The sequence below is a fragment of the Mobula birostris genome, chromosome 32, assembly GCF_030028105.1.
Source record: "Mobula birostris isolate sMobBir1 chromosome 32, sMobBir1.hap1, whole genome shotgun sequence".
Taxonomy (NCBI): domain Eukaryota; kingdom Metazoa; phylum Chordata; class Chondrichthyes; order Myliobatiformes; family Myliobatidae; genus Mobula; species Mobula birostris.
In genome coordinates, this window is record NC_092401.1 from 23,791,800 (window position 1) to 23,817,875 (window position 26,076).

Genomic DNA, 26,076 nt, shown 5'->3' on the forward strand with positions numbered 1-26,076 from the left:
AACCCTACTGTAGAGCAGGCTGTGATTAAGCCAATCCGTCTTGCACCTACAGTGAACGGGTAGTGTCACCGGTTTAGCTGCCGAACAAAGGTAAATTGCTTAAAGGGGTAACTCCGACCAATGAGTAGCTGGTGTTCATGTCCAGATCAGTCTGGCTAAATTTTACATCAGAGAGAGTGAGAGAGGAGGGTAATGCCCCCATGAGATGATTGGGGAGGGGCGTTACTTTCTTTCGCCCTGGCGAGCCAATGTGCCTATATCTCGCTTGCGACAGATCGCCTCTTTCATTTGAGGATTTCAAACGAGGGCGGTTAATGCGTTCGTAGGAAATCCCTGCGGGAGGCAGCGTTGCGTTAACAAGAAGCCGTGAACACAAGGGTGTTGTTTCTCTTTTTCCATTCAGCTTCATTCTCCAAGAAATGTGGGACTAAAATATTCCTCCAGATTTATTCCGAAATGTGTGTGTGAGAGAGAGATAGGTGGTCTAATTAGCTCTGCATTTTCTATTTATACATATATTTTCACTTCAGTTTTGAATTCATTGTGTGTGTGTTTATGTCTTACTAGCGTTCAGAACTCATTCCCCTCCCCCTGCTTCAGTCTCTAACTCCGTCTCTTTCCTCCCCCGGTCTTTTGGCTTCTTGCCTGGATTTTCTTCCAGTGGGTGGGTGGGGTGTGTGTGTGTGTGTGTGTGTGTGTGTGAGAGAGAGAGAGAGAGAGAGAGACAGAGAGAGAGAGACAGAGAGAGAGAGAGAGAGAGAGAATCTTAAACGTGACTAGGCAGTTAAGAGGCTGTTATGTAACCATCGACCTACTAACACATATCCCCATAATCCCTGCCAAGGAGGAAGGCTAAGGTACAATAACACTAGACAGAACATAGATGATAGCCACAAAGAGATACAAGCCGCTCCAGGATCTACACTGTCAAGAATCACAGGGAAACAAAAAGCTCCACACAATATACTTAGAAATGTCTATATGTTATACTTAGACACAAAAAAAAACGATTTACAACTTGGATGCTTTGAAGTAATTCTTATCATAAGGTACAGTGACGAATCTCAGCGTTGTCTATAATCTCTCTCGCTCGCTCTCTCTCTCGCTCATTCTGTGTGTGTGTGTGTGTGTGTGTGTGTGTTTGTTTTATATTGCCAGGCTTGGCAAATCTTCACCCGGTACTAGCAAATTTGTCTATTTCCGCGCGAAGCTCTCAGAGTGGTGTGCATGTCTGTAACTCTACGTGTTGATTTAATTAACTGCCCTTGTCCTTGACTGTGAGTAACCGTGGTGTGTTGGTGTGGATGGGTGAAGGTGGGTGGCAGTGCGAGTTTAGGGTATTTATAAATCTGATAATTTACAAAATGCACATGGACAAATTTAAGGGAGCAGATATTCCCTAAAATATCCTACTTAATTGTAATATAAAATCAATTTAGCAAATTTGCTTGAAAGATATTCAATTTTTGTAATCAAACGCAATCAAATAGAGTCCTGGAAGGATAAGGGATTTTATTGGTACGCTTTGACGCGACAGGAAGATTGGACTATCTTGTTCGTTCTATTATTAAACTTTGGTTGGCTATTAAGCAGATATAAATTTAACAAGCCGGCTGCGTGGGAGTACCTTCTAAAAACGAATGCTGCCTCTTAGAGTGCTACTTTGATCCTATTAACCGTTTCTGGATATTGATTTCTTACTGAGTTGCATTGTATAATTTATCTCAATGTCAAGGAACCTGCCACTTCTGTGGAGATCCCTTGATCCTTGGTGGGGGAGGTTGGAACTGGAGGGTGGGGGTAGGAGATTTATATTTGAATGACAATGTGGCTGTTTGCAATGTATTTATTGGGAAAGGGGTGTTTGGATAAGGATAAACCTACGGCTGCCAAAATTAGTTATTCATTAACAGAGTTGGGTGGAGAGAGCAAAACTCATAAAATAAAAAAGGAAAAATATAGTACCTTTATTACTGGAAAACAGTTCCAGCAAGCGATTTGCTTCCCAAACTATTTTTTAGAACGTATTACAATTTCCTGTCGATATTAGTGTTTGCAGTCGTTAACCTTCCTTATGTGGCTTTAGCGAGGAACTTTAAATAGAAAGTGACGATTAAACGGGCGGAAAACAAAAGCGTCCGGAGAGAAATTATTTGAACCAGTAATTAAATACAGCGGGATAGGCAGATAAAGCTGAATAAAGAGGTGATTCTAAACAATTAGGAAAGGATTGATTTGAAGCAATATAGTGTCGAGCCAGGTTCAAGGTACACTACTCAGTGACCACTTTATTAGGTATATCTGTACCTAATGAAGTGGCTACTGAGTGTATGTTCGTGGTCTTCTGCTGCCGTAGCCCGTCTTCTTCAATGTTCCAACCTGTTGTGCATTCAGAGACGCTCTTCTGCACGTCAGTGCTGTAACCCGTGGTTATTTGAGTTGCTGTCGCCTTCCTGTCAGCTTGAACCAGTCTGGCCATTCTCCTCTGACCTCTCTCATTAACAAGGCGTTTTTGCCCTCAGAACTGCCGATCACTGGATGCTCCCCCCCCCCACACTATTCTCTGTAAACTCTAGAGACTGTTGTGCATGAAAATCCCAGGAGATCCATAGTTTCTGAGATACTCAAACCACCCCATCTGACACCAACAATCATTCCGTGGTCACATTTCTTCCCCCATTCTGATGTTTGGTCTGAACAACTGAACCTCTTGACCATGTCTGCATGCTTTTATGTATTGAGTTGCTGCCATGTGATTGGATGATTAGATATTTGCATTAAGGAACAGGTGGTCAAGTGTACCTAATAAAGTGGCCTCTGAGTGTATAAAATAAGACTTTGGAATAAGTTTCCATTATTTAAGAGGGTTAGCAGTTTTTTTTAATGTTGAAAAGAATAAACGTGTTTAAATAGAGCCACTTTCATCCACAGGCATCCCAAAAGTGTTCCATTACTAATGAAGCACAACCACTTTATGTTATAAGATCTTGTGTGACAGATTACTGCTGGGCAGGAAGACACAATGAACAGCTGATGTGTTTTGGGATTCAGTTGAAAGCTCAGAAACTTGGTCACTAATTCCGACAGCAAGTTCTGATCAACTCCAGCAGAACTGGAACCGGTTTATTATCGTCACAGGTACTGAGATACAGTGCAAAACTTGTACGCCATCCACACGGATCATTTCAGAGCTTTAAGACGGTACAAGGGAATTGCAATGACACATTACAGGTACAGGTAAAGTGCAGTCAGTGCAGACAGACAATAATGCAAGGACCGCGATGAGGTACAGTAGGCTGTGAGCTACTGCCTGTTATGTTGCTGGTGTTTAAAGCAGCAATGACAGCCTTCCATCTCTCAGGGCTTCCCTTGTCATCAGTTTTCACTACTGTCAGTCATACTAGATCCGGATGGAGACTCAGGAATGCTATCATACTCAGATGTAGCAGGATTCTTCATTGCTGTTTCCATTCCGTAGTAGTTTTGTTTTACCATTCAGGGCTATAGCCCTGAGCTGAACTCCAGAAATTAGAGGACCGGTGTTACCACTCTCAGTCTGGCCTCTGCCTTTTGACCTATTTGGCATCGGTGACCCAACCAAGAGCCAAAGCATAAGGCCCTGACTCCAGTCAACACAGCTCTCCGGATCATTGAGGAATGCAAGCCTCCAAACCCTACGGCAAGTTTGAAGTCCTCCTGAAGGATTACATTGTGAGGTCATGAGTTAATCTTCAACATGTAAGATAGTTCAATAGTCCTTTATTGAAGCTGTCCATGAGCTTGGTAGAGCGTGTTTGGTAGAGTGCTCCCTGAGGGACAATTTGGCCAGAACAGCAGGAGACAGCGGAAAGAATCTGTGTTAGTCTAAGAGGTAGAATGAGCGTTAGATTTAATGCTGCATCCAAAATATGATACCGTCAACAATATTCTCCCTGAAGTTTAGAAGAATGAGGGGGGCAGGGAAGAGGGTTCTCACTGAAACCTAGAGAGGGTGGATGTAGAGAGGGTGTTTCTTATAGTGGTGGAGTCTAGGACTGGAGGGTACTGCCTCAGAAGAGAAGGAAGTCCCTTAAGAACAGAGATGAGGAGGAATTTCTTTAGCCAGGGGTTGGTGGATTTGTGGAATTCATTGCTACAAGCCATTGTGGAGGTCAAGCCGGGTAAAATTAAAGCGGCGGTTGGTAGGTTCTTGATTAATAAGGATGTCAAAGGTTATGGGAGAAGGCAGGAGAATGAGGTTGAGAGGTATAATAAATCAGTCATGATGGAATGGCAGAGCAGACCCGATGGGCCAAATGGCCTAATTCTGCTCCTGTTTTTTATGGTTTTATGGCCTAATCAGTACTACCCTGGTGAACAATAGGGGGTGATCAATTCTGCTCAAGGTATAAACATCATTTTAAAAGACACTTCATGGATGGGAGAGGTTTGGAAGGATATGGACCAAGCACGGGCAAACGTGACTAGCTCAGATGGTCATCTTGGTCGATGTGGACTAGTTCGGCCGAGGGACCTATTTCTGTGCAGCTAATTGGACAAAAACTCTAGAGATTCTGCAGATCCTAGAAATCCAGAGTAAAACATCCAAAATGTTGGAGGAGCTCAGCAGGTCAGGCAGCATCCACGGAAGTGAATTAAGCATCAATGTTTTGGACTGAGACCCTATGTCAGGAGTCATTCCAGGACCCTTCTTCAGGACACTCAGACCAAATCGTCCACTGTTTATTCCTTTCCATAGATGCTGCCTGGCCTGCTGGTGCTTCCAGCTTGTTGTGTTTGTTACAGCTAATTGTACAATCCCCATTCATTGAGTGGGCTGACATCCGATGATGTAAACCACACTTAGATCTAGAACTTCCGTTGACTCCTTGAATGGGGGCCTAGGACCCAGCTAATCTCAATGATGCCATTAGCTCTCAGCATGGAATCTTGCTCTAACTGTTGTGTCTGCTCCTGGCCTTGACTCAACCACTTTTGGGAAATCCCAAGTTATGAGAAGAAGCATCCAAATCAGATTTCTGATGTTATACTAACCTCGTTTAGCTCTTGTTCACAAACAGTGGGTCTTGTTCCTCTTATTTTCAAGATGTGATCTATTTTGATTCTCTTACTCACTGAAAGTAATTACAACACCATATGTTTCCTGGATTCCCGAACCTCTAGAGCTATGCACGTTCCAATTTTACATTCTGTGAATAGCACTAGCTGGAAATGCATCTACTATTGAGAGAAATTGCATCAACTATCGAGAAAGAAATGGAATTAGTTTGGCCACCTTGTGGACTCCAGGAAAGTTGGAACAGGCTGGGGTTCAGGGGGTGGGCGAAGGGAAAGGTGGTGGTGAAAGAAAAGCACACCGGCCGATCTGCTCTCTCACAGCTTCAGAAACCCCAGTTCAATTCATAGCTCCACCACTGTCGATGTGGAGCTCCTGCATTCTCCCTGAGACCACGCAGAGTTCCCCTGGCTGCTTCAGTTTGCCTCCACATTCCACTGCAGGCTAGCAGGTTAATCGGCCACTATAAGTGGACAGCAGCCTGGAGGTCAGTGGTAGGATCAGTGAGGAGCTGGTGGGAAGATCAGGAGAACAAAAGCAGGATTGGTATAAATAGACAGTTGACAACTGGTGCTGAGGACCAGGCTGAGTGATGTAAAGTAAAAGGAATGGACTGTAGTGATAAACACAACAAATTCTGCAAATCCCAGAAACCTCGACTAATGCTGGAGGAGTGAGAGGGAAGGTGGCTCGGTGGGGGAGTGTGGAAGTGAGAAGCTGGGAGGTGATAGGTGGAAGAGGTCCAGGGCTGCAGAAGAAGGAAGTCTGCTAGGAGAGGAAAGTGGACTGCAGGAGAAAGAGAAGGAGAGGGAGGTTATGGTCAAGTGAAAAGAAAGGGGATAAGACAGCAGCAAGAAAGGGATAAGAAGAGAGCTAGATGGGGGACAGGAAAAAGAGAGAAGGTCTACAATATCTAACTCAGTAACTTCTCCTAACCCTTCTCTTTTTCCATTTCCCATTCTGGCAACCCGTTACCCTTCCCTTCTCCTCACCTGCCCATCACCTCCCTCTTCCTTCGGGTTCTTTCTTGATCCTCTTCCATCAGGTTCGTTCCTTGTCAGTCCCTTACTTTTTCCACCTATCACCTCCCAGTTTCTCAATACATAAACCCTACCCCACCCACACAGCTTGCAGAATCTCTTGAGCTCTCAGAAGGAGCTGCCTTTCCTGGTGAGATTCACAGCTTGGCACTGGGGAGGATTATGAAATAGATTTGACAGTTGTGTAATCCATTAGAGAAAACTCAACTTCCTGAATTACATAAAGCACCAATGGATGAAATGAAATTAATAAGGGTCCATTGTCTGCAGTGGGGGGGTGGGTGGTGAACAATAGGGACAGTTACTCTGAGTATCAGCTCACAGTGTATGATGTGGACAGTCACACAGAGTATAAGTTGACAGTGTACGATGAGGCCAGTGACATTGAGTATCAGTTTACAGTGTACGATGTGGACAGTCACACAGAGCATAAGTTCACACTGTACGATGCGGACAGTTACACTAATTATAATTACACCATGTACGATGCATACAGTTACTGCAAATATATGTTCACAGTGTACGAGGCAGACAGTTCCAGTGTATGTTCATTCACCGTGAATGATGTTGACTGATCAAGTGAATATAAGTTCACATTTTACCAAGCGGAAAGTTACACCAGAAATACTATCGCAGTTTACAATGTGGACAGTTACACTGAGTATCAGTTCACAGTGTATAATGTAGGCTGTTACACTGAGTGTAAGTTCACAGTGTACAATGTGGACTGTTACACTGAGTAGCATATCAAATTGAATGATGTGGACAGTTACCCTCCGTATAAGTTCACAGTGTACGATGTGTACAGTTACAGCAAATATATGTTCATAGTGTATGAGACGGACAGTTCCAGTGTGTATTCATTCACAGTGAATGATGTTCACTGATAAAGTGAATATAAGTTCACATTTTACCATGCAGAAAGTTACACTGGAAGTACTATAGCAGCTTACAATCTGGACAGTTACACTGAGAGTCAGTTCCCATTGTACGATGTGGACAGTTACACTGAGTGTCAGTTCTCATTGAACGATGTGGACTGTTACACTGAGTATAAGTTCACAGTTTACGATGTAAACAGTTACACAGAGTATCGATTCACAGTGTACAAAATTGACAGTTACTCTGTGTATCATTTCACAGTGCAACATTTGGACAGTTACACTGGACATCAGTTCTGAGTGTACGATGTGGAGAGTCACACAGAGCATAAATTCACACTGTACGATGCGGACAGTTACACTAATTATAATTACACCATGTACGATGCATACAGTTACTGCAAATATATGTTCACAGTGTACGAGGCAGACAGTTCCAGTGTATGTTCATTCACCGTGAATGATGTTGACTGATCAAGTGAATATAAGTTCACATTTTACCAAGCAGAAAGTTACACTGAAAATACTATCACAGTTTACAATGTGGATAGTCACACTGAGTATCAGTTCACAGTGTATGATGTAGGCTGTTACACTGAGTGTAAGTTCACAGTGTATGATGCGGACTGTTACACTGGCTATAATTTCACTGTGTACGATGTGGTCAGTTAATCTCATTGTAAGTTCACAGTGTACGATGTGGACGGCTACATTGAGTATAAGTTCACAGTGTACGATGTGGTCAGTTACGCTGAGTATCAGTTCACAGTGTACGATGTGGACAGTTACGCTGAATATCAGTTCACAGTGTATAATGTGTGTAACCCTCAGGCTCGGCCAGCACATGTTCGTCTGGGGGAAAACAACTTCTGGCCCCGCGAAACTGAGAAATCTCGTTTGTGTGGATGCTGCGTGATGTGTTGCCTGGTTACAAATCCGCACCACAAAATATCAGACAGTACACCATATGCAATTAAATGATTGAACTTTATAAATCTTAATCTGGATAGAGGGTTAGTAAAGAAAATAAAAAGTAAAAGCACCCATTTTATGGAAAAAGTCAAAAGTGCACACTTACACTGACTGTAAGTTCACATTGTCTGATGTGGACAGTTACTCTGGGTGTGAGTTCATCGTGCACAATGTGGATAGTTACACTAAGTATAAGATCACAGTGTACGATGTGGACAGTTGCACTAAGTGTAAGTTCACAGTGCATGATGTGGACAGTTACTCCGAGTATCAGTTCACAGTGTTAGTTGTGCACAGTTACTCTAATTTTCAGTTCACAGTGTGTGATGTGGACATTTACACTGACTATCGGTTCACAGTGTGTGATGTGGACGGTTACACTGAGTATCAGTTCACAGTGTACAATGTGGACAGTCACACTGAGTATAATTCACACTGGACAATGTGGACGGTTACACTGAGTATCAGTTCACAGTGTGTGATGTGGACAGTTACACCGAGTATCAGTTCACAGTGTACAATGTGGACAGTCACACTGAGTATAATTCACACTGGACAATGTGGACGGTTACACTGATTATAAGTTCACAGAGTACGATGTGGACATTTGCACTGGGTATAAGTTCACTCTGTTCGATATGCACAGTTTCACTGAGTATCAGTTCACAGCATTAGCTGTGCACAGTTACACTCATTTTCAGTTCACAGTGTACGATGTGGACAGTTACCCTGATTATATGTTCACATTGTACGATGTGGGCTGCTACACAGAGTACAATATGGACAGTCACACTAGGTATCACTTCAGACTGTACAATGTGGATGGTTACACTGAGTATAAGTTGACACTCTATGATGTGGGTGCTTACACTAAGTATCAAGCAACACACATCAAAGTTGCTGGTGAACGCAGCAGGCCAGGCCCCATCTCTAGGAAGAGGTGCAGTCGACGTTTCAGGCCGAGCCCCTTCGTCAGGACTAACTGAAGGAAGAGCTAGTAAGAGATTTGAAAGTGGGAGGGGGAGAGTGAGATCTGAAATGATAGGAGAAGACAGGAGGGGGAGGGATGGAGCCAAGAGCTGGACAGGTGATTGGCAAAGGGGATATGAGAGGATCATAGGACAGGAGAAAGAAAATGGGGAGGGGGGGGAAAGCCCAGAGGATGGGCAAGGGGTATAGTGAGATGGACAGAGAGAGAGAGAAAGAATGTGCGTATATAAATATATAACGGATGGGGTATGAGGGGGAGGTAGGGCATTAGCTGAAGTTAGAGAAGTCAATATTCATGCCATCAGGTTGGAGGCTACCCAGACGGAATATAAGGTGTTGTCTCCAACCTGATGGCATAACAACACCTTATATTCCATCTGGGTAGTTACAGAAACTATATGTTTATAGTGTACGAGGCGGACAGTTGCAGTGTGTATTCATTTGCCGTGAATGATGTTCACTGATAAAATGAATATAAGTTCACATTATACCACGCAGAAACTTACACTGGAAGTACTATAGCAGTTTAAAATGTGGGGAGTTACACTGATTACAAGTTCACAGGGTACAATGTAAACAGTTGCTCTGACTATCAGTTCACAGTGTACGATCTGGACATGTACACTGAGTATAATTTCACAGTGTACGATGTGGAATGTTACACTGAGTGTCAGTTCACAGTGTACAACGTGGACACTTACACTGAGTACGACTTCACACTGTACGATATGGACAGCTATATTGATGTCAGTTCACATTGTTGAACGTGGACAGTTACGCTGAGTATAAGTTCACAGTGTACCATGTGGACAGTCACAGTGATTATAAGTTAGTGTACCATATGGACAGTTACTCTGAGCATAAGTTCAGAGTGAACAATGTGGATAGTTACCCTGAGTATAAATTCATAGACTATGATGTTGTCAGTTACTCAGATTATAAATTGACAGTGTAAAATGTGGACAGTTACACTGAATATCAGTTCACAGTATACAATGTGGAGAGTTACACTGCATGTAAGTTCACAGTATAGGATGTGGACAGTTGCTCTGACTAACAGTTCACAGTGTTCGATCTGGACTTGTACACTGAGTATGAGTTCACAATTGTATGATGTGGAAAGTTATGCTGCGTATAATTTCACAGTGTATGATGTGGAAAGTTACACTGAGTATAAATTCACAGTGTATAATGTGGACAGTTACACTGAGTATAAGTTCACATTCTATGATGCTGAAAATACAATGAGAATCAGTTCACAGTGTTCGATCTGGACATGTACACTGAGTATAAGTACACATTGTACGATGTGGACCGTTATACTGTGTAGCACTTCACAGTGTACAGTGTGGACAGTTACACTAAGTGAGAGTTCACATTCTGCAATGTGGACAGTTACCATGAGAATCAGTTCACAGTGAACAATGCGGACCGTTACACTGAGTAACAGTGCACAGTCTACGATGGACAGTTACAGTGAGAATCAGTTCACAGTTTACGATGTGGACAGTGAAACAGAGAAACAGTTCACAATGTACACTGACAGTAAATTCACAGTATACAATGTGAACAATTGCACTGAGTATCAGTTGAGAGCGTACAACGTGGAGAGTTACCCCGTGTATAAGTTCGCAGTGTACGAGGTGGGACTTACACTAAATGTTAGTTTACTGTGTACAATGCTGACAGTTACACTGAGTATCAGTTCAGAGCGTACGATGTGGACTGTTACTCTGATTATAAGTTCATAGTACACTATGTGGAGAGATACACTGAGTAGAATTTCACATTGTACGATGTGAACAGTTAGACTGATTATAATTTCACATTGAATGAAGTTGACTGTTGTACTGTGTATCAGTTCACAGTGTACGATGTGGACAGTTACATTGAGTATAAGTTCACAGTGTACGATGTGGACAGTTACTCTGAGCGTAAGTTCAGAGTGTACGATGTGAACAGTTACACTGTCGGTAATATAATTTGTGGAAATTTGCCTAATTTACAACCACCGACATTGAGTTGAGTGTTCATTTCAACAGGCTGGCCTGTCATGATGAGGTATTTGTGTAAATTCCTTTTTCTGCGCTTTGTGTTCAATTTTTTTGGAGTTCAATAATTGAGTTGTATATTTTTTCTGAAGCATAAAGTCAATCATGTTGTTTTATTTGCAAAATCGTTCGCTCATTACCTTGATGCTCTTGGACGATACCAGGGGTATTGAACATGTCGGCCAAAGCAGTCACTTTGAAACTGCTGTAGGTTAGTGAGCAAAATGTCATTGCCTGCTTTGCACAGGCCGAGGCCCAATTCATGCTGCAACAAAGTACTGTTGGCAGCAGCAGTAAATTCCACTGTGTAGTATTGTCATTTGGAGACTCTACGGTTTGAACTAGGCAAGCATCTGGTCTCCTTGATCTGGTCTCCTCAGTAATGCTAAGCTCAGCAGGTCGGGCAGCATCCTTGGAAACGAACAGTCAACGTTTCGGGCCGGAACCCTTCGTCAGGGCTGTAGAGGGAGGGGGCAGAGGCCCTATCAAGAAGGTGGGGGGAGGGTGGGAAGGAGAAGACTGGTAGGTTCCAGGTGAAAAACCAGTAAGGGGAAAGATAAAGGGGTGGGGGAGGGGAAGCAGGGAGGGGATAGGCAGGAAAGGTGAAGAAGGAATAGGGGAAAACACAATGGGTAGTAGAAGGAGGCAGAACCATGAGGGAGGTGATAGGCAGCTGGAGGAGGGAGCAGAGTGAAACTGGGATAGGGGAAGGGAGGGGGAGGGAATTACCGGAAGTTGGAGAATTCTATGTTCGTGCCAGGGGCTGGAGACTACCTAGACGGTATATGAGGTGTTGCTCCTCCAACCTGAGTTTGACCTCATCATGGCAGTACATGCCAAGGGGCTGGATGGCATATTGTCGCCAGTGCATCCAAATCTGAACACGTATCTCATCTCTGCACACTTTTTGAGCACTTAAGCCAGCACAGGCTGATTATCAACCCTGCTAAATGCTACTTTGGGTTGTCAACCATTAATTTTCTCGGCCATCACATCTCCGCAGAAGGTGTGAAACCCCTCCCATCAAAAGTAGCCGCTATTGTGGACTTCCCACTGTCCTGCACTGCTAAAAACCTACAGGACATTTTAAGCATAGTGAATTTCTATCAACTCTTCATTCCACGAACTGCTGACCTTATGCTCCCCCTCTACAGTGCACCAAGCTTTTAAAGTCCCCCTTTAAAGGCATTATCTCTAATCACATGTTTGACTGGTCAGCGGACGTGACCATGGCATTTGATGATACCAGACAAGCTCTTTCCAACGCGGCCCGACTGGCACACCTGCTCCCCAACGCACCTGCAGCCATTATTAATGACACTTCAGACTGTGCTGTGGGTGCTGTGCACAAACAGTTGGTCGGGGGCGTGTGGCAGCCCCTTGCCTTCTTCAGCCGGCAGCTCCGTCCCCCTGAAAGGAACTATAGCACATTTGAACGTGAGCTTCTCGGTCTCTATCTGGTCGTCTGCATTTTCATTTTCTTCTAGAGGGTCGTCATTTCACAGCGTTCATTGACCACAAACCCCTCATGCACACGGTGGCCAAAATATCAGACCCTTAGACTTTTTTTTAAAAAACGCAAACACGAGGAATTCTGCAGATGCTGGAAATTCAAGCAACACACGTCAAAGTTGCTGGTGAACGCAGCAGGCCAGGCAGCATCTCTAGGAGGAGGTACAGTCGACGTTTCAGGCCGAGACCCTTCGTCAGGACTAACTGAACTAACTCCAGTTAGTCCTGACAAAGAGTCTCGGCCTGAAACACCGACTGTACTTCCTCCTAGAGATGCTGCCTGGCCTGCTGCGTTCACCAGCAACTTTGATGTGTGTTGCCAGACCCTTGGTCTGTACGGCAGCAACACCAACTGGACTATGTATCAGAGTTCACAACTGATATACAACATATCAAGGGGAAAAATAATGCCATAGCTGATTACCTTCCACGGCCAGCCATTGAGCCCATACACACAGGGGTTGACTATGCCGGCATGGCAGCCAAACGAGCTACTGACCCCAAGCTCCAGCCTTACTGAACAGCAGTCATGAGCATGCGATTGGCTGACATTAAGTTCGGGGAAGCTGCGATTTCTTTCCTGTGCAATGTCTCAACCAGTCTTAATCACCCCAAACTGGAGACAGACTGTTTTCAACATTACACATGGCCTCTCGTATCTGGGCTGGAGGGCCTCAGAGAAACTGGTTGCACTAAAGTCTGTTTAGCATGGCCTTCGGAAGGACATGTGTGATTGGGCTGCAGCCTGTGTGGTGTGCAGGCGAGCAAAAATTAATTGTCATATCCAGACATCACTGACAATTTTTGAGGAACTTGAGTGACAGTTTGACCATGTCAATGGGGATCTTGTTGGCTCTCTTCTCCCTTCCAACTCATGCCGCAGTTTCACACACCTCCTTACCATGGTGGATTGTACCACCAGGCGGCCAGAAGTCATCTGTACAGCATCGACAACGGCCACAGACGTGGCTTGGGCTTTCGTCAGCCCCTGGGTTCCTCGGTTTGACACCCCAGCTGATACTTCCTCTGACCACAGTCCCCAATTCATATCAGACCTCTGAGCTGTGATGGTCCAGAACCTTGGGGTTAGGCTACATCACACCGCGGCAAATCACATGTAATCCAATGGTCTATGTGAGTGGTTTCAGCACTCCTTAAAGGCTGCTACGAGGACTTCCCTGCACTCTCTCTCTCGTTCGCTCTAAAAAAAAATCAATTTCCGGGATATTGTATATAATTTGCGGGCATCAGGGATCCACTATCATTAAGCGGGAGATTCCCGGAACTTCCGGGAGAGGTGGGATGTCTGCTTAAGCTGGCCCACCAAGATTTGGAGGATTCCGCTACCATGCCCTTGCTGTTATGAAGTGACCATGAACATGTCAACACATCTCTGGATGAGCCAGAGGATCGTGCTGTTCCTCCACCCATAGAACATAAGACCTGAGCCGGGTAGCTCATGTGACCTCTGGACAGGGTCACAATGCCGGTTTTACTGAATTCTGGGAGGGGGAGGGAGCCTGCGCAGGTTAATGTAATTGGCAGAAATGTACATAATTCATAACCACCGATGTTGAGTTGGGGTTTCAACTTAGGAGGTGGGTCTGACCTGAGGACTAATTATGTGAAAGGCTTTTAGCGCACTTTGGGTTCAGTTTGTTTGGAGTTCGATAAATGAGTCCATGGTTTTTTCTTAAAAATAAAAAATGCCTCACATCGATTTATTTGCAAAAATGTTCAACACTAAGTATAAGTTTACAGTGTACGATGTGGACAGTTACCCTGAGCATCAGGTCACACTGTACGATGTGAACATAGTCATAGTCATAGTCATACTTTATTGATCCCGGGGGAAATTGGTTTTCGTTACAGTTGCACCATAAATAATTAAATAGTAATAAAACAATAAATAATTAAATATTAATATGTAAATTATGCCAGGAAATAAGTCCAGGACCAGCCTATTGGCTCAGGGTGTCTGACCCTCCAAGGGAGGAGTTGTAAAGTTTGATGGCCACAGGCAGGAATGACTTCCTATGACGCTCTGTGCTGCATCTCGGTGGAATGAGTCTCTGGCTGAATGTATTCCTGTGCCCAACCAGTACATTATGTAGTGGATGGGAGACATTGTCCAAGATGGCATGCAACTTGGACAGCATCCTCTTTTCAGACACCACCGTCAGAGAGCCTAGTTCCATCCTCACAACATCACTGGCCTTACGAATGAGTTTGTTGATTCTGTTGGTTTCTGCTACCCTCAGCCTGCTGCCCCAGCACACAACAGCAAACATGATCGCACTGGCCGCCACAGACTTGTAGAACATCCTCAGCATCGTCCGGCAGATGTTAGAGGACCTCAGTCTCCTCAGGAAATAGAGACGGCTCTGACCCTTCTTGTAGACAGCCTCAGTGTTCTTTGACCAGTCCAGTTCATTGTCAATTCGTATCCGCAGGTATTTGTAATCCTCCACCATGTCCACACTGACCCCCAAGGTGGAAACAGGAGTCACTGGTGCCTTAGCTCTCCTCAGGTCTACCACCAGCTCCTTAGTCTTTTTCACATTAGGCTGCAGATAATTCTGCCCACACCATGTGACAAAGTTTCCTACCGTAGCCCTGTACTCAGCCTCATCTCCCTTGCTGATACATCCAACTATGGCAGAGTCATCAGAAAACTTCTGAAGATGACAAGACTCTGTGCAGTAGTTGAAGTCCGAGGTGTAAATGGTGAAGAGAAAGGGAGACAAGACAGTTACACTGAGTGGCAGTTCACATTGTACAATGTGGACAGTCACACTGAGTATAAGTTCACAGTGTATGATGCAGACAGTCACATTGAGTATAAGTTCACAATGAACAGAGGGGACAGTTACACTCATAATGATTAGCAGTGTCATTGATATATCATGGAGAGAGTTACGCTGAGAATACATTAGCTGTGCATGATGGGGAAAGTTAAGCTCATAAAAAGTTAACAGTGATACATGTACAATTGGGACAGTTACTCTTAGAATATTTTACCTTCATACAGAGATAAATTTCATTGCAAATTACCCAAATAGTGATGATGTGAAATCGTCTGTTTCTATGTTGCTGGCAGCCAGACTGACGCACAGTGAGGTTTGGACAAACAGACAGACACTAGGGTCACCTCAGCATTTACAGTCTCCAAGTATTAAAGTCTTATATTTGCAAGTAGTTCATGCCTGGCCACTCTGCACAGGAACGTGTCATTCAATGCTCTGAGTCAAGTGCATAGAGCCTCTTAATTTTCGATCTTGCGCCATTTCCTTGCAACAAGATGTTCACCAGCAGGATCACTTGTGTCGTGTATCCGTGTCCTCTCCTCCCCTTCTGCGGCCCGTGAACCCCTCCCAGTGAGATAGTTTGTCCATGGACGAGGTTGAGCGATTTGTGCTCTCCCTGGCCCACTGGCGGTCTGGCCTGTCAAAATACCTCATTGTGTTACTCCCCGTCTCAGAAAGTGTGAGGCTGAAATCTACCGCCGCAAAGAGGCCACTTTCTGGTTGGAGAAGCAACGCATCGTACACCAACTGGGTAGCCTCCAGCCTGACGGCATGAACATCAATTTCTCCATCTTGAGTTCTACTTCATTATAATCTTTCATCTTATTGTTTACTTGCATGAGCTGTTGCTCCTCCAACTTAACTCACTGTGGCAGTAAAGGAGGTGATGGACTGATATGTCGGAATGGGAGTGAAGAAAATATCCTTAAACACAGAACATTCTGCATTCATAAAGTATAAATTGTGGGTCTGAAGGCCCAAGGAGTGTTATTTTCAGTTACAGATTCCAGTACACAGTCCCACCCAGTATTCCTCTACTGAAATACTTTGCCCACTGTTGTGACCCAGCTTTCACTGGGCCCACTGTGCGTACAGCCCATGTTCATTAGCTGCTGTGGGATCCACATTCTCCACTTGCAGTGGTCTCATTTGGCAAACCATACACAGGACACTTTTGGAATCTGTGCAATGGTTACCATCTGCCGATCCATTCCGGATATTTATATCAGCTGTGGGAGGGACTCACTTTCTGTCGAGAGTAGCGCCAGTGCTTTGAGTCAACATCAGCGGAGTGAGTCAAGATTCAAGATTCAGCACAACATCGTGAACCAAAGGGCCTGCACTGAACTGTACTGTTCTATGTGCTACGGCTGTGCGTAGAACAAGTTTGTTGCATGAACATCAAAACATACAGGGAAATGTGTCCTTTGGGTTAACAACCAACACACCTGAGGACGTTCTGGGGCTAACCCATAAGAGCCACCACACATTCTGCCACCAATAAAACAAGCCGACAATGCTTGGCAGAACAAAACAAAACACAACAAGCAACGAAACAACAACAGCAAAAAAAACAAGTCCCGTTCCTCCCTCCCACCCACTCACGTACATAGTCCTTTAAACTCAGGACAGGCCTCCTGTCTCCAGGCTCCAGAGGAGTCGGAACTGCAGGCACCAGGTTCCAACCTCCCTCAACGGCCACATAGAGATTCACTGGCTTGGCTACGGCCAATGGGCCTCAACTTCCGTCACTCCGATCCATTTAGTTGTTTGCACTCTGACCTTGCTGGAGTGCCACTCCCCCTTCATGCTGAGCCTTGTTAATCTTCTGGTGGTAGGTCAAAACCTACTGAACCCCAATGCACAGAGAGATGAGCAGTCATAGAGGATAGAGCAGTACGGCACTTCAGCCCACAATGTTGTGCCGAGCTGATAGTCGGGGGACTGGGTTCATGAGCCACGATGCAATGGTGCAATTCTATAAAACCCTGGTGAGACCGCACTTGGAGTACTACGTTCGGTTCTGGTCGCCTCGTTACAGGAAGGACGTGGAAGCTTTAGAGACGGTGCACAGGAGATTTAGCAGGATGCTGCCTGGACCAGGGAGCAGGTCTTGTGAAGATAGGTTGAGCGAGCTAGGGCTTTTCTCTTTGGAGTGAAGGAGGGTGAAAGGCAGCTTGATAGAGATGTAGATGATGATAAGAGGCATAGATTGAGTGGATAACCAGGGTTTTTTTCTTCAGGCTCATACAAGGTGGCATAATTGCAAAGTGATTGGGGGGATTGGGGGAGAGTACAGGAGGGATGTCAGAGGTAAGTTTTGACACAGAGAGTGGTAGGTGTGGGGAACACCCTGCGAGGGGTGGGGAGGGTGGGTTGCAGGTGGTGGTAGAAGTAGGTATATTAGGGACATTTAAGAAACTGTGCTTTCTGTTCTCAGGACCGTTGGAGGGACATGGAATCATCTCCAAATGGGAGAAGACATTGGGCTCAAACCAGTTTCTTAGCATGCCCAGGATGCCTTTGTCTTGCCTGAGTCAATCGCTGTCCCTAATGGAATCTGGCTACTACTCAGAGATGGAGAGTCTGGAGCCGGTGCCTGCCCAAACCGCGGACACCCCTGGCACCTTCAGCCAAGAGCTGGTCCACAGAAGCAAGGCAGGCCGGGGCAGAGCCAGCGCCACCGGTCGCAGGAAGCGCGAGTTCATCTCTGACGAGAAGAAAGACGCCAGCTACTGGGAGAAGAGGCGCAAGAACAACGAGGCTGCCAAGCGGTCACGGGAGAAGAGGAGGATCAGCGACATGGTGCTGGAGAACCGCGTGCTGGCGCTGAACGAGGAGAACGTCCGCCTGAAGTCAGAGCTGCTGTCTCTGCAGCTGCGGTTCGGCCTGATCTCCACCGCTGCATACGCGGAGAAGAGTCGACAGCTGTCAGGGTCGGCAGGAAGTTCCTACTGCACCGGCTACTCCACCGTCCTCCTCCAGTCTGACTCCTCGGAGGCCGAGCACCCCAGCCGAGGGGGCGGGTTCACATCCCTCAGCAAGTATTCGCCCAGGGGCTCCCTCTCCGATACTTCCGATGGATCGTTGAGCACTGGGAACAGCCCGGGGCCCATGATTCAAGGGGACAGCAGGCAAGATGAGAACTCAATGGACAAGGACCTAATGAGAGACATCAAGGAGGTCATGAATGCCCAGGTCCCCTTTGGAGAGTCAGCGTCCCTGCTAAGGAGCTACCATGATATTGAGTTTGTAAATTACAAGGAGCCACTGAAGTACAACTTTGCAGCCAGGGACATTATTCGGTACGGGACTCAAGGCTGTGTGGAAACTGCAGACTCTGATACTACCCATCTGGATGACTTCCTTCTTCTGTCTGCCATGCCCCAGGCCCACGGGAATGGCAGAACAGATTACCCACAGGGAGGGGTCCACGCTGCACCCGCGCCCTCGATGGTGGTGGAAGGTCAGCGCCAGGTGCCTCCGAGCGACGTGGCCCAGTGGTGCACTCAGCGGCCACCGGCCCCGCGGACCCAGGAGGAGCTGACGGGCAATTACCCGCTGGGAGGCTATGTAGCTGAACTGTGTCCAGGGTCCGGTCGCGAGCGCCCGATCATTGAGCGGCTGGTGCGCGCCAGTCCTCAGAGTTCCCTGAGCACGAGCGAGGCCGGTGAACGCACCGCAGTCCCGCACCTGGATGAGGTTCCACAATGTTCCCTCACCCGGAGCTTTCCCGTTGGGAAGCAGGAGACATCAGAATGTCCCCCTGTGCTCTTTTCTGTCATTAAGACGCCCGAGGTTCTCGATCAAGGCCTGATGGCATATTCCGGTGTCGCTGCGGACAAGGTATCAGATGGTGCCCTTTCCGAAGGTTCGGACAGTGACAGCCAAGACAAGGCAGACAGGGCCGGCCTCAGTGATGCAGCACACGCTGACTCCCCCCAGGTGCTCAGGAGAATGGCTCTCCCTCACAAGCTCCGCCTGAAAGCCAGAGCCATGATTCAGGGTGGCGAGCAGGATAACGGGCAGGACCTTCCACAGCACGTTGCTGATCAGGGGGCTTCACTGCTGGGGGGCAACGGTTTCCATCACAATGGGTGCATCATGAGGGGTTACACTCCAGGTCACGGGAAGAGAGATCTCTGGAGTGAACCGGAGCATCTAGTCACTAAGGCATCACAGTGCGCAGCAGGAGTGCTAAGCCAGTTTGAACAACCTCCTCCCAAAGGGTCGATTAATCTCCAGAGCAACCAAATCTCCACATCAAAGGGTCCCGACCTTCACACTGTAGGCGTAGCCTGTTTTAGGAAATTTGAAGGGAATGCCACGCAAGCAGTTGAAATGTCACCACCCCACCAGGGCTACAGTTTAACCAGCCCCACTTAAGGACAAAACATGCAGGAACATGGCTACAGAGAAGTGAAATAAGGATGGTGGTTCATCTGAACGTCTGAGGCTACTAAATAGCAGCAATGTCTCCATGTAGCAGATCTCCTCTCATCTTGCTGTGCACCAGGACAAAAAATGTTAGGAATTGTCCATCTCTCGACTCAGGTCAGCATCAGAGTTGCATGCTGGACCAGACTTGGTGTATTCATATCCTTTACTGTTTCAGGGACTGATGCACATCAATCGGACGATTTTTTTATTTATTGTTTTTTATTTATTTAGCAATACAGCACAGAATAGGCCCTTCTGGCCCTTCAACCTATGCTGTCCAGCAACCCCAACGACCTCGATTTAACCCTAACCCAATCACAGGGCAATCTACAATGATCAATTAACCTTACTAGTTCATCTTTCGAGTGTGGGAGGAAACCAGAGCACCCAGAGGAAACCCACACATTCCACAGGGAAGACTTACCAAACTCCTTACCGAGGATGCCGGGATTGAACCCCAAACTTCAACACCCCAAAGCTGTAATAGCGTCACGCTAACCACTACGTCAGGATGGAAAAAGAGCCATCACCTCTCTTCATCAGGACTGAGGAGACAAATCGCACCAAGCAATAGACAGCCTGCATTCCTGTGTCTTTTAGCCAGATCTGTAAAAGTCTAAACACAGAACCAGCAAGGCGGCAAGTCCGTACCTTGTTGAGCGTAAACTGCCTGTACTCTAGTCATCATTCATTCCGAGGTGTCAGTGGGGGTTTGTCGGCTGAACTCATGCCCAGGCATTGAGAAATTGTAGAAAATCAGAAATTAATGAGGCGGATAGAAGGAATTTGTAAAACGAGCTTCATTGTGCTGCTTCTCATGTTTGGTGTTCACACCTTAAAGTTCCTAGCAACTGTTTCAGACGCAGTGGCATCTGTCCATATGTACTCAACAGTTTCATTACAAGTCTCAATGGCGTGCTTCCCAGTCACAGTCAAAGCCAGAACGAGAGCTGGTTTTCATTCTGCTTGTGTGCTACTGCCAGCCAACACACAGTCTTTCTGCACAAACTCTTCCTAAATACTTGTGTATTTCTGCCATAAACAGCTTATAATTTCCATCTCAATAGCCCAATTGATATACAGCAGAGGTTGTAGACAATAGGGCAATTCAGCCAGGCAGCATCCGTGGAGAGGGAACTTGGACAAAAGTTTCAAGTCAATGATGTATTCTGGGTTGGTCTGGTCCACAAGGTACAGATACTGAATCTGTGGTTACAGTCACAGATATTGGGTTGATAAGTCTGTCATATTGAAAGGCTGAGATAAAGTGGACATGGAAGGTATGTTTCCCGTAGCAGGGGAGTCTAGGATCACAGGTCTCAGCCTCAGAATAGGATTTCCCTTTAGAACAGAGATAAGGATTCCTTTAGGCAGAGGCTGGTGAATCTAAAGAATACATCACCACAGATGGCTTTGGAGTCCAAGTCTTTGAGAATTTTTAAAGCGGAGGTTGATAGGTTCTCGATTAGTAAAAGTGCCAAAGGGAGAAGGCAGGAGAATGGGCTTGAGAAGGATAATGAATCAGACATGACCAAATGGTAGAGTGACTCACGGGCCTAATGGTCTAATTCAACCCCTATGTCTTATGGTCTCATGGTTTTACAGTATATGAGTTGGAGGGTCCGCCCTACAATTTCTATGATAACAAAAACAGAAAATGTTGGAAAAGCAAATGGCGCTTGAACTGAAATGTCAACCTTGCTATTCTTTCCGCAGGTGCTGCCTGACCTGTTGGGTGTTTCCAACATTTTATTTCAGATCCTCAGCAGCTGCGTCGTTCTTGTTTCCGAGTCCTACCACCTCTATCCCACTGAGGCCGCATTCCCCCACGCAGGGTCGGTGTTGTCCCAGACACCGTATCCTCACCACGCTAACTCTAACGCGCACCTCTTTGGAGTGTGGGAGGAAACCAGGGCGGCCGGAGCAAACACACACACTCCTGACAGACAGTGGTGGAAATTGAATGCTGATCACTGGCGCTGTAGAGTGTTAACACGGAAATGCTTCATTTTATTTTTGCTGTTGCAAGAAACAGCTTATCAATGACTAGTCGCATACAGTAGACACTATGCAAAGCAAAGGTCCCAAAGTTGAAAAGGAAGAATTCCAAAGCACCATTTTGTCCATTTTACACAAGTCGACTTTAGAATCGGAATCAGGTTTTGTATCACTGGCGTATATCATGAAATTTTTTGTTTCTGTTTTGCGGCAGCAGTACAATGCAATACATAATTTAAAATACCTGCAAATTACAATAAGAAATATGCGCACATTATATATGTTTAAATTAAATAAGCAGTGCAAGAAGGGAGAGAAATATATCATGAGGTTGTGTGTGTGGGTTCATTATCCACTCAGAAATCTGGTGGCGGTGGGGAGAAAGCAGCACTGAGTGCATGACCTCGGGCTCTGTACCACCTGCTTGATGGTTCAAGAAGAAGTGGGCGAGTCCCAGGTCCCAGGCGCTTCGCCGAGCACCTCCGCTCCGTCCGCCCACCACAACAGACAGGATCTCCCAGTGGCCACCCACTCCAACTCTGCTTCCCACTCCCATTCAGGTATGTCCATACATAGCCTCCTCTACTGCCATGATGAGGCTAAACTCAGGTTGGAGGAGCAACACCTCATATACCGTCTAGGTAGTCTCCAGCCCCTTGGTATGGACATAGAATTCTCCAACTTCCAGTAATTCCCTCCCCCTCCCTTCCTCTATCCCTATATCACTCTGCCTCCTCCCCCAGCTGCCTATCACCTCCCTCATGGTTCCACCTCCTTCTACTACCCATTGTGTTTTCCCCTATTCCTTCTTCACCTTTCCTGCCTATCACCTTCCTGCTTCTCCTACCCCACCTCTTTATCTTTCCCCTTACTAGTTTTTCACCCGGAACCTACCAGCCTTCTCCTGCCCACCCTCCCCCTCCCCCCACCTTCTTGATAGGGCCTCTGCCCCTTCCCTCTACAGTCCTGACGAAGGGTCTCAGCCCGAAATGTTGACTCATCGTTTCATAGAAACATAGAAAATAGGTGCAGGAGTAGGCCATTCGGCCCTTCGAGCCTGCACCGCCATTTATTATGATTATGGCTGATTATCCAACTCAGAACCCTGCATCAGCCTTCCCTCCATACCCCCTGACCCCCGTAGCCACAAGGGCCATATCTAACTCCCTCTTAAATATAGCCAATGAACTGACCTCAACTGTTTTCTGTGGCAGAGAATTCCACAGATTCACCACTCTCTGTGTGAAGAAGTTTTTCCTAATCTCGGTCCTAAAAGGCTTCCCCTTTATCCTCAAACTGTGACCCCTCGTTCTGGACTTCCCCAACATCAGGAACAATCTTCCTGCATCTAGTCTGTCCAATCCCTTTAGGATTTTATACGTTTCAATCGGATCCCCCCTCAATCTTCTAAATTCCAACGAGTACAATCCCAGTTCATCCAGTCTTTCTTCATATGAAAGTCCTGCCATCCCAGGAATCAATCTGGTTTCCTCTGATGCTGCCCGACCTGCTGCGTTCCTCCAGCGTGTTGTGAGTGTTCCCGGGTGATAAGCGTCCTTGATGATGGATGACACCTTTTCGAGGCATCGCCTTTTGAAGATGTCCTCGATGCTGGGGTGTGTTGTGCCCACGATGGAGTCGGCTGAGTTTGCAACTTACGGCAGACATTTACGACCCTGTGCAGTGGCCCCTCCATTCCAGGTGCCGATGCAACCAGTTAGAATGCTCTCCACGGTACAAGTATAGAAATTTGGTAGAGTCTTTGGTTACATAATAAACTTCTTCAAAGCCCCCAATGAAATATAGTCACTATCGTGTCTTTTTTTTTAATTGCATCAGTTTGTTGGGCTCAGGATAGATCTTCAGAGATGTTGACACCCAGAAGCTTGAAACTGCTCACCCTTTCCCCTGTTGATCTCCCTCAATGAGAAGCATTTGAAAGTATCATTTCGTCCATTTTACAAAACTTATTGTCCCCATCTACTTCAAATCACATAGTTGGCATAGGTTCTCCAGTGGCTTTGCTGTGCGGAGGCAAAAATGCATAAACACAAGAGATTCTGCAGGTGCTGGAAATCAGGAGCAAAATGCTGGAGGAATTCAACAGGTCATGCAGCGTCTATGGAGAGGAATAGTTGACATTTCAGCCTGACACCCTTCTTCAGGAGTATCAAAGGATCCTGGCCTGAACTGTTAGCAATAATTTCATTGTGTATCCAGCGACTGACACGCTGTCTCCTGTATTGCAAACACACTGGCATCACAGTGGCTCCTTGCCACTGAACCAGTCCCCAGGCCTGAGCGAGTCTGTTCCACACACTGAGAGAAGCCGGTTACTCTCATTTTCAAAAGGACGTTACTTCCGTAAGTTTTGTCTTAAATCTATTTGAGTGTTACCGCACACTGAATTGTCCATGAGCCAGTAGAACTGTACAAAGGTTCAGAACATTGTTAGATTTTAAACACGCATTTCTTAAAATTTTTTGGCACATTGGCCTTCATAAATCAGAATATTGAGCGCAGGAGTTGGATGTTATGTTGAAATTGAGCAAGGCTCTGATAAGGACTAATTTGGTGCATTGTGTGCAGTTTTGGTCATCTACTGACAGGAATGATACCAATAAAATAGGAAGTGTATAAAGGATGCTGCCTGGACTTGAGTTATAGGGAAAGTTTGAATTGATTAGAACTTTATTCCCTGGAGTATAGGAGAATGAGGGGAGATTTGATGGAGGTATTTAAAATGATGAGTGGTATCAATAGGGAAAATGCAAGCAGCTTTTTCCACTGAGGTTAGGTGAGACTAGAGCTAGAGGTCATGGGTTAAGGGTGAAAGGTGAAATGCTTAAAGGGGAACTTCACTCAGAGGATGGTGCAAGTGTCGAAAAAGCTGTCAAAGGAAGTGGAGGATGTGGGTTCAATTTCAATATGTGAAGGATATTTGGATAAGTATCTGAATGGGAGGGATATGGTCCAGAAGCTGGTTGATGACACAGACTAGTTGACCCGAAGGGTCTGTTTCTGCACTATAGAGCTCTATGACTTTATGACTATTTTTGGATAAGTCTAAGTAAGATAACCTGGTGCGGTTTGATTCAAGACAGCTGAAACTTGGTTTAATCCAAATATTATTAATGGCATTTTTAAAGTCATTTTTAATGTCGAGCCACTTCTGTAAGAGTGAAAGTGACCTGTATAGAACCATTTATTGTTGCACGGTGGTCATAACTTTGCTTTAAAAATTAATGACCCTTAAGAAATATCTCTTCGTGGACATCTGTTATGAGAAAACTTCATTGAGAGTGTCCCCTTGAACCAACTCAGTTGCAGATATTTAGCAAGGAAATTAACTTGGTTTTGGAGGGATGACCTAAACTGACAAGAAACCTGATAGAAACTTGAATGTATAATTTGCATTTGTGATTCCTGGAATTTACTTAGTAGCTTTGTATGAATTGGAATGTCAGGGGAGTAGGCTTCACCTGGGGCTGGTCGGTCACCTTGGGCTGAAGGTGCAAGGAACAACTTCAACAATTGACCTAACCCCAGTGGTCTTGGGTTGGGGGTGTCCCCACCAGAAGGAATTATGGTTGGACAGTTGCAGAGGTTTCATCAGAACATTGAGGTTTGGGCTGTCTCCAGTCGACGGTGGGGCCCGTCAATGGTCCTCTTTCCAACACCAAAGTCAATTTGGAGATTCAGTCTGGTGATAGGTCCTTCCAGCCCAAAGGACCCGCTCTGTGACCAGTTAACCTGCTGACCCATGCATCTTTGGAATATGGGAGGAAATTGGAGCACCCGGAGGAAACCCACACAGTCACAGGGAGAACGTACAAACTCCTTACCAGCCACAGTGCAATTGAACCCAGATCGCTAGCACTGTAATAGTGTTGTGATATGACTACTCTACTGTGCCACCCACTTTAGACAGGGCTTGTCCGGGATGAAGGGATGTCAATCACCTTTACATGTCATTCATTCTGAATACCCAAATATCAACCACTTTTTGACATTTGTTCGCCCTTGCTGGGGCAGTGTGTCAGAACGTGAATCCTGAAATGAGTACATAGGGATTAAACTGTACTGTACCAAAAAAAAAATTACCTCTTTCATGGCCAAAGAAAACAATCATAAAAACTACTTTGCTCCTCTAATATTTGAATAACCTATTGCATCCAAACACCTGACCAGCTGTTTGGTGTAGCAGTTTCCACTGGTCAGATAACCAGGTCATTCTGGACTTCGCAGGCCAGGCAGCATCTATAGGAAGAGGTACAGTCGACATTTCGGGCCGAGACCTTTCGTCAGGTCTCGGCCCGAAACGTCGAC

The 26,076-nt window shown here is 45.8% G+C and overlaps 1 protein-coding gene across 1 annotated transcript; it reads left to right on the top strand.

The window, feature by feature from the left end:
- Positions 1 to 755: 755 nt before the first annotated feature.
- Positions 756 to 26,003, top strand: LOC140191160 (uncharacterized). The gene is made up of 2 exons (XM_072248291.1): positions 756 to 1,049; positions 17,750 to 26,003. The coding sequence occupies exon 2, from the start codon at positions 17,818 to 17,820 to the stop codon at positions 19,693 to 19,695; it is 1,878 nt and encodes a 625-aa protein (XP_072104392.1). The 5' UTR covers positions 756 to 1,049; positions 17,750 to 17,817; the 3' UTR covers positions 19,696 to 26,003.
- Positions 26,004 to 26,076: the final 73 nt, after the last annotated feature.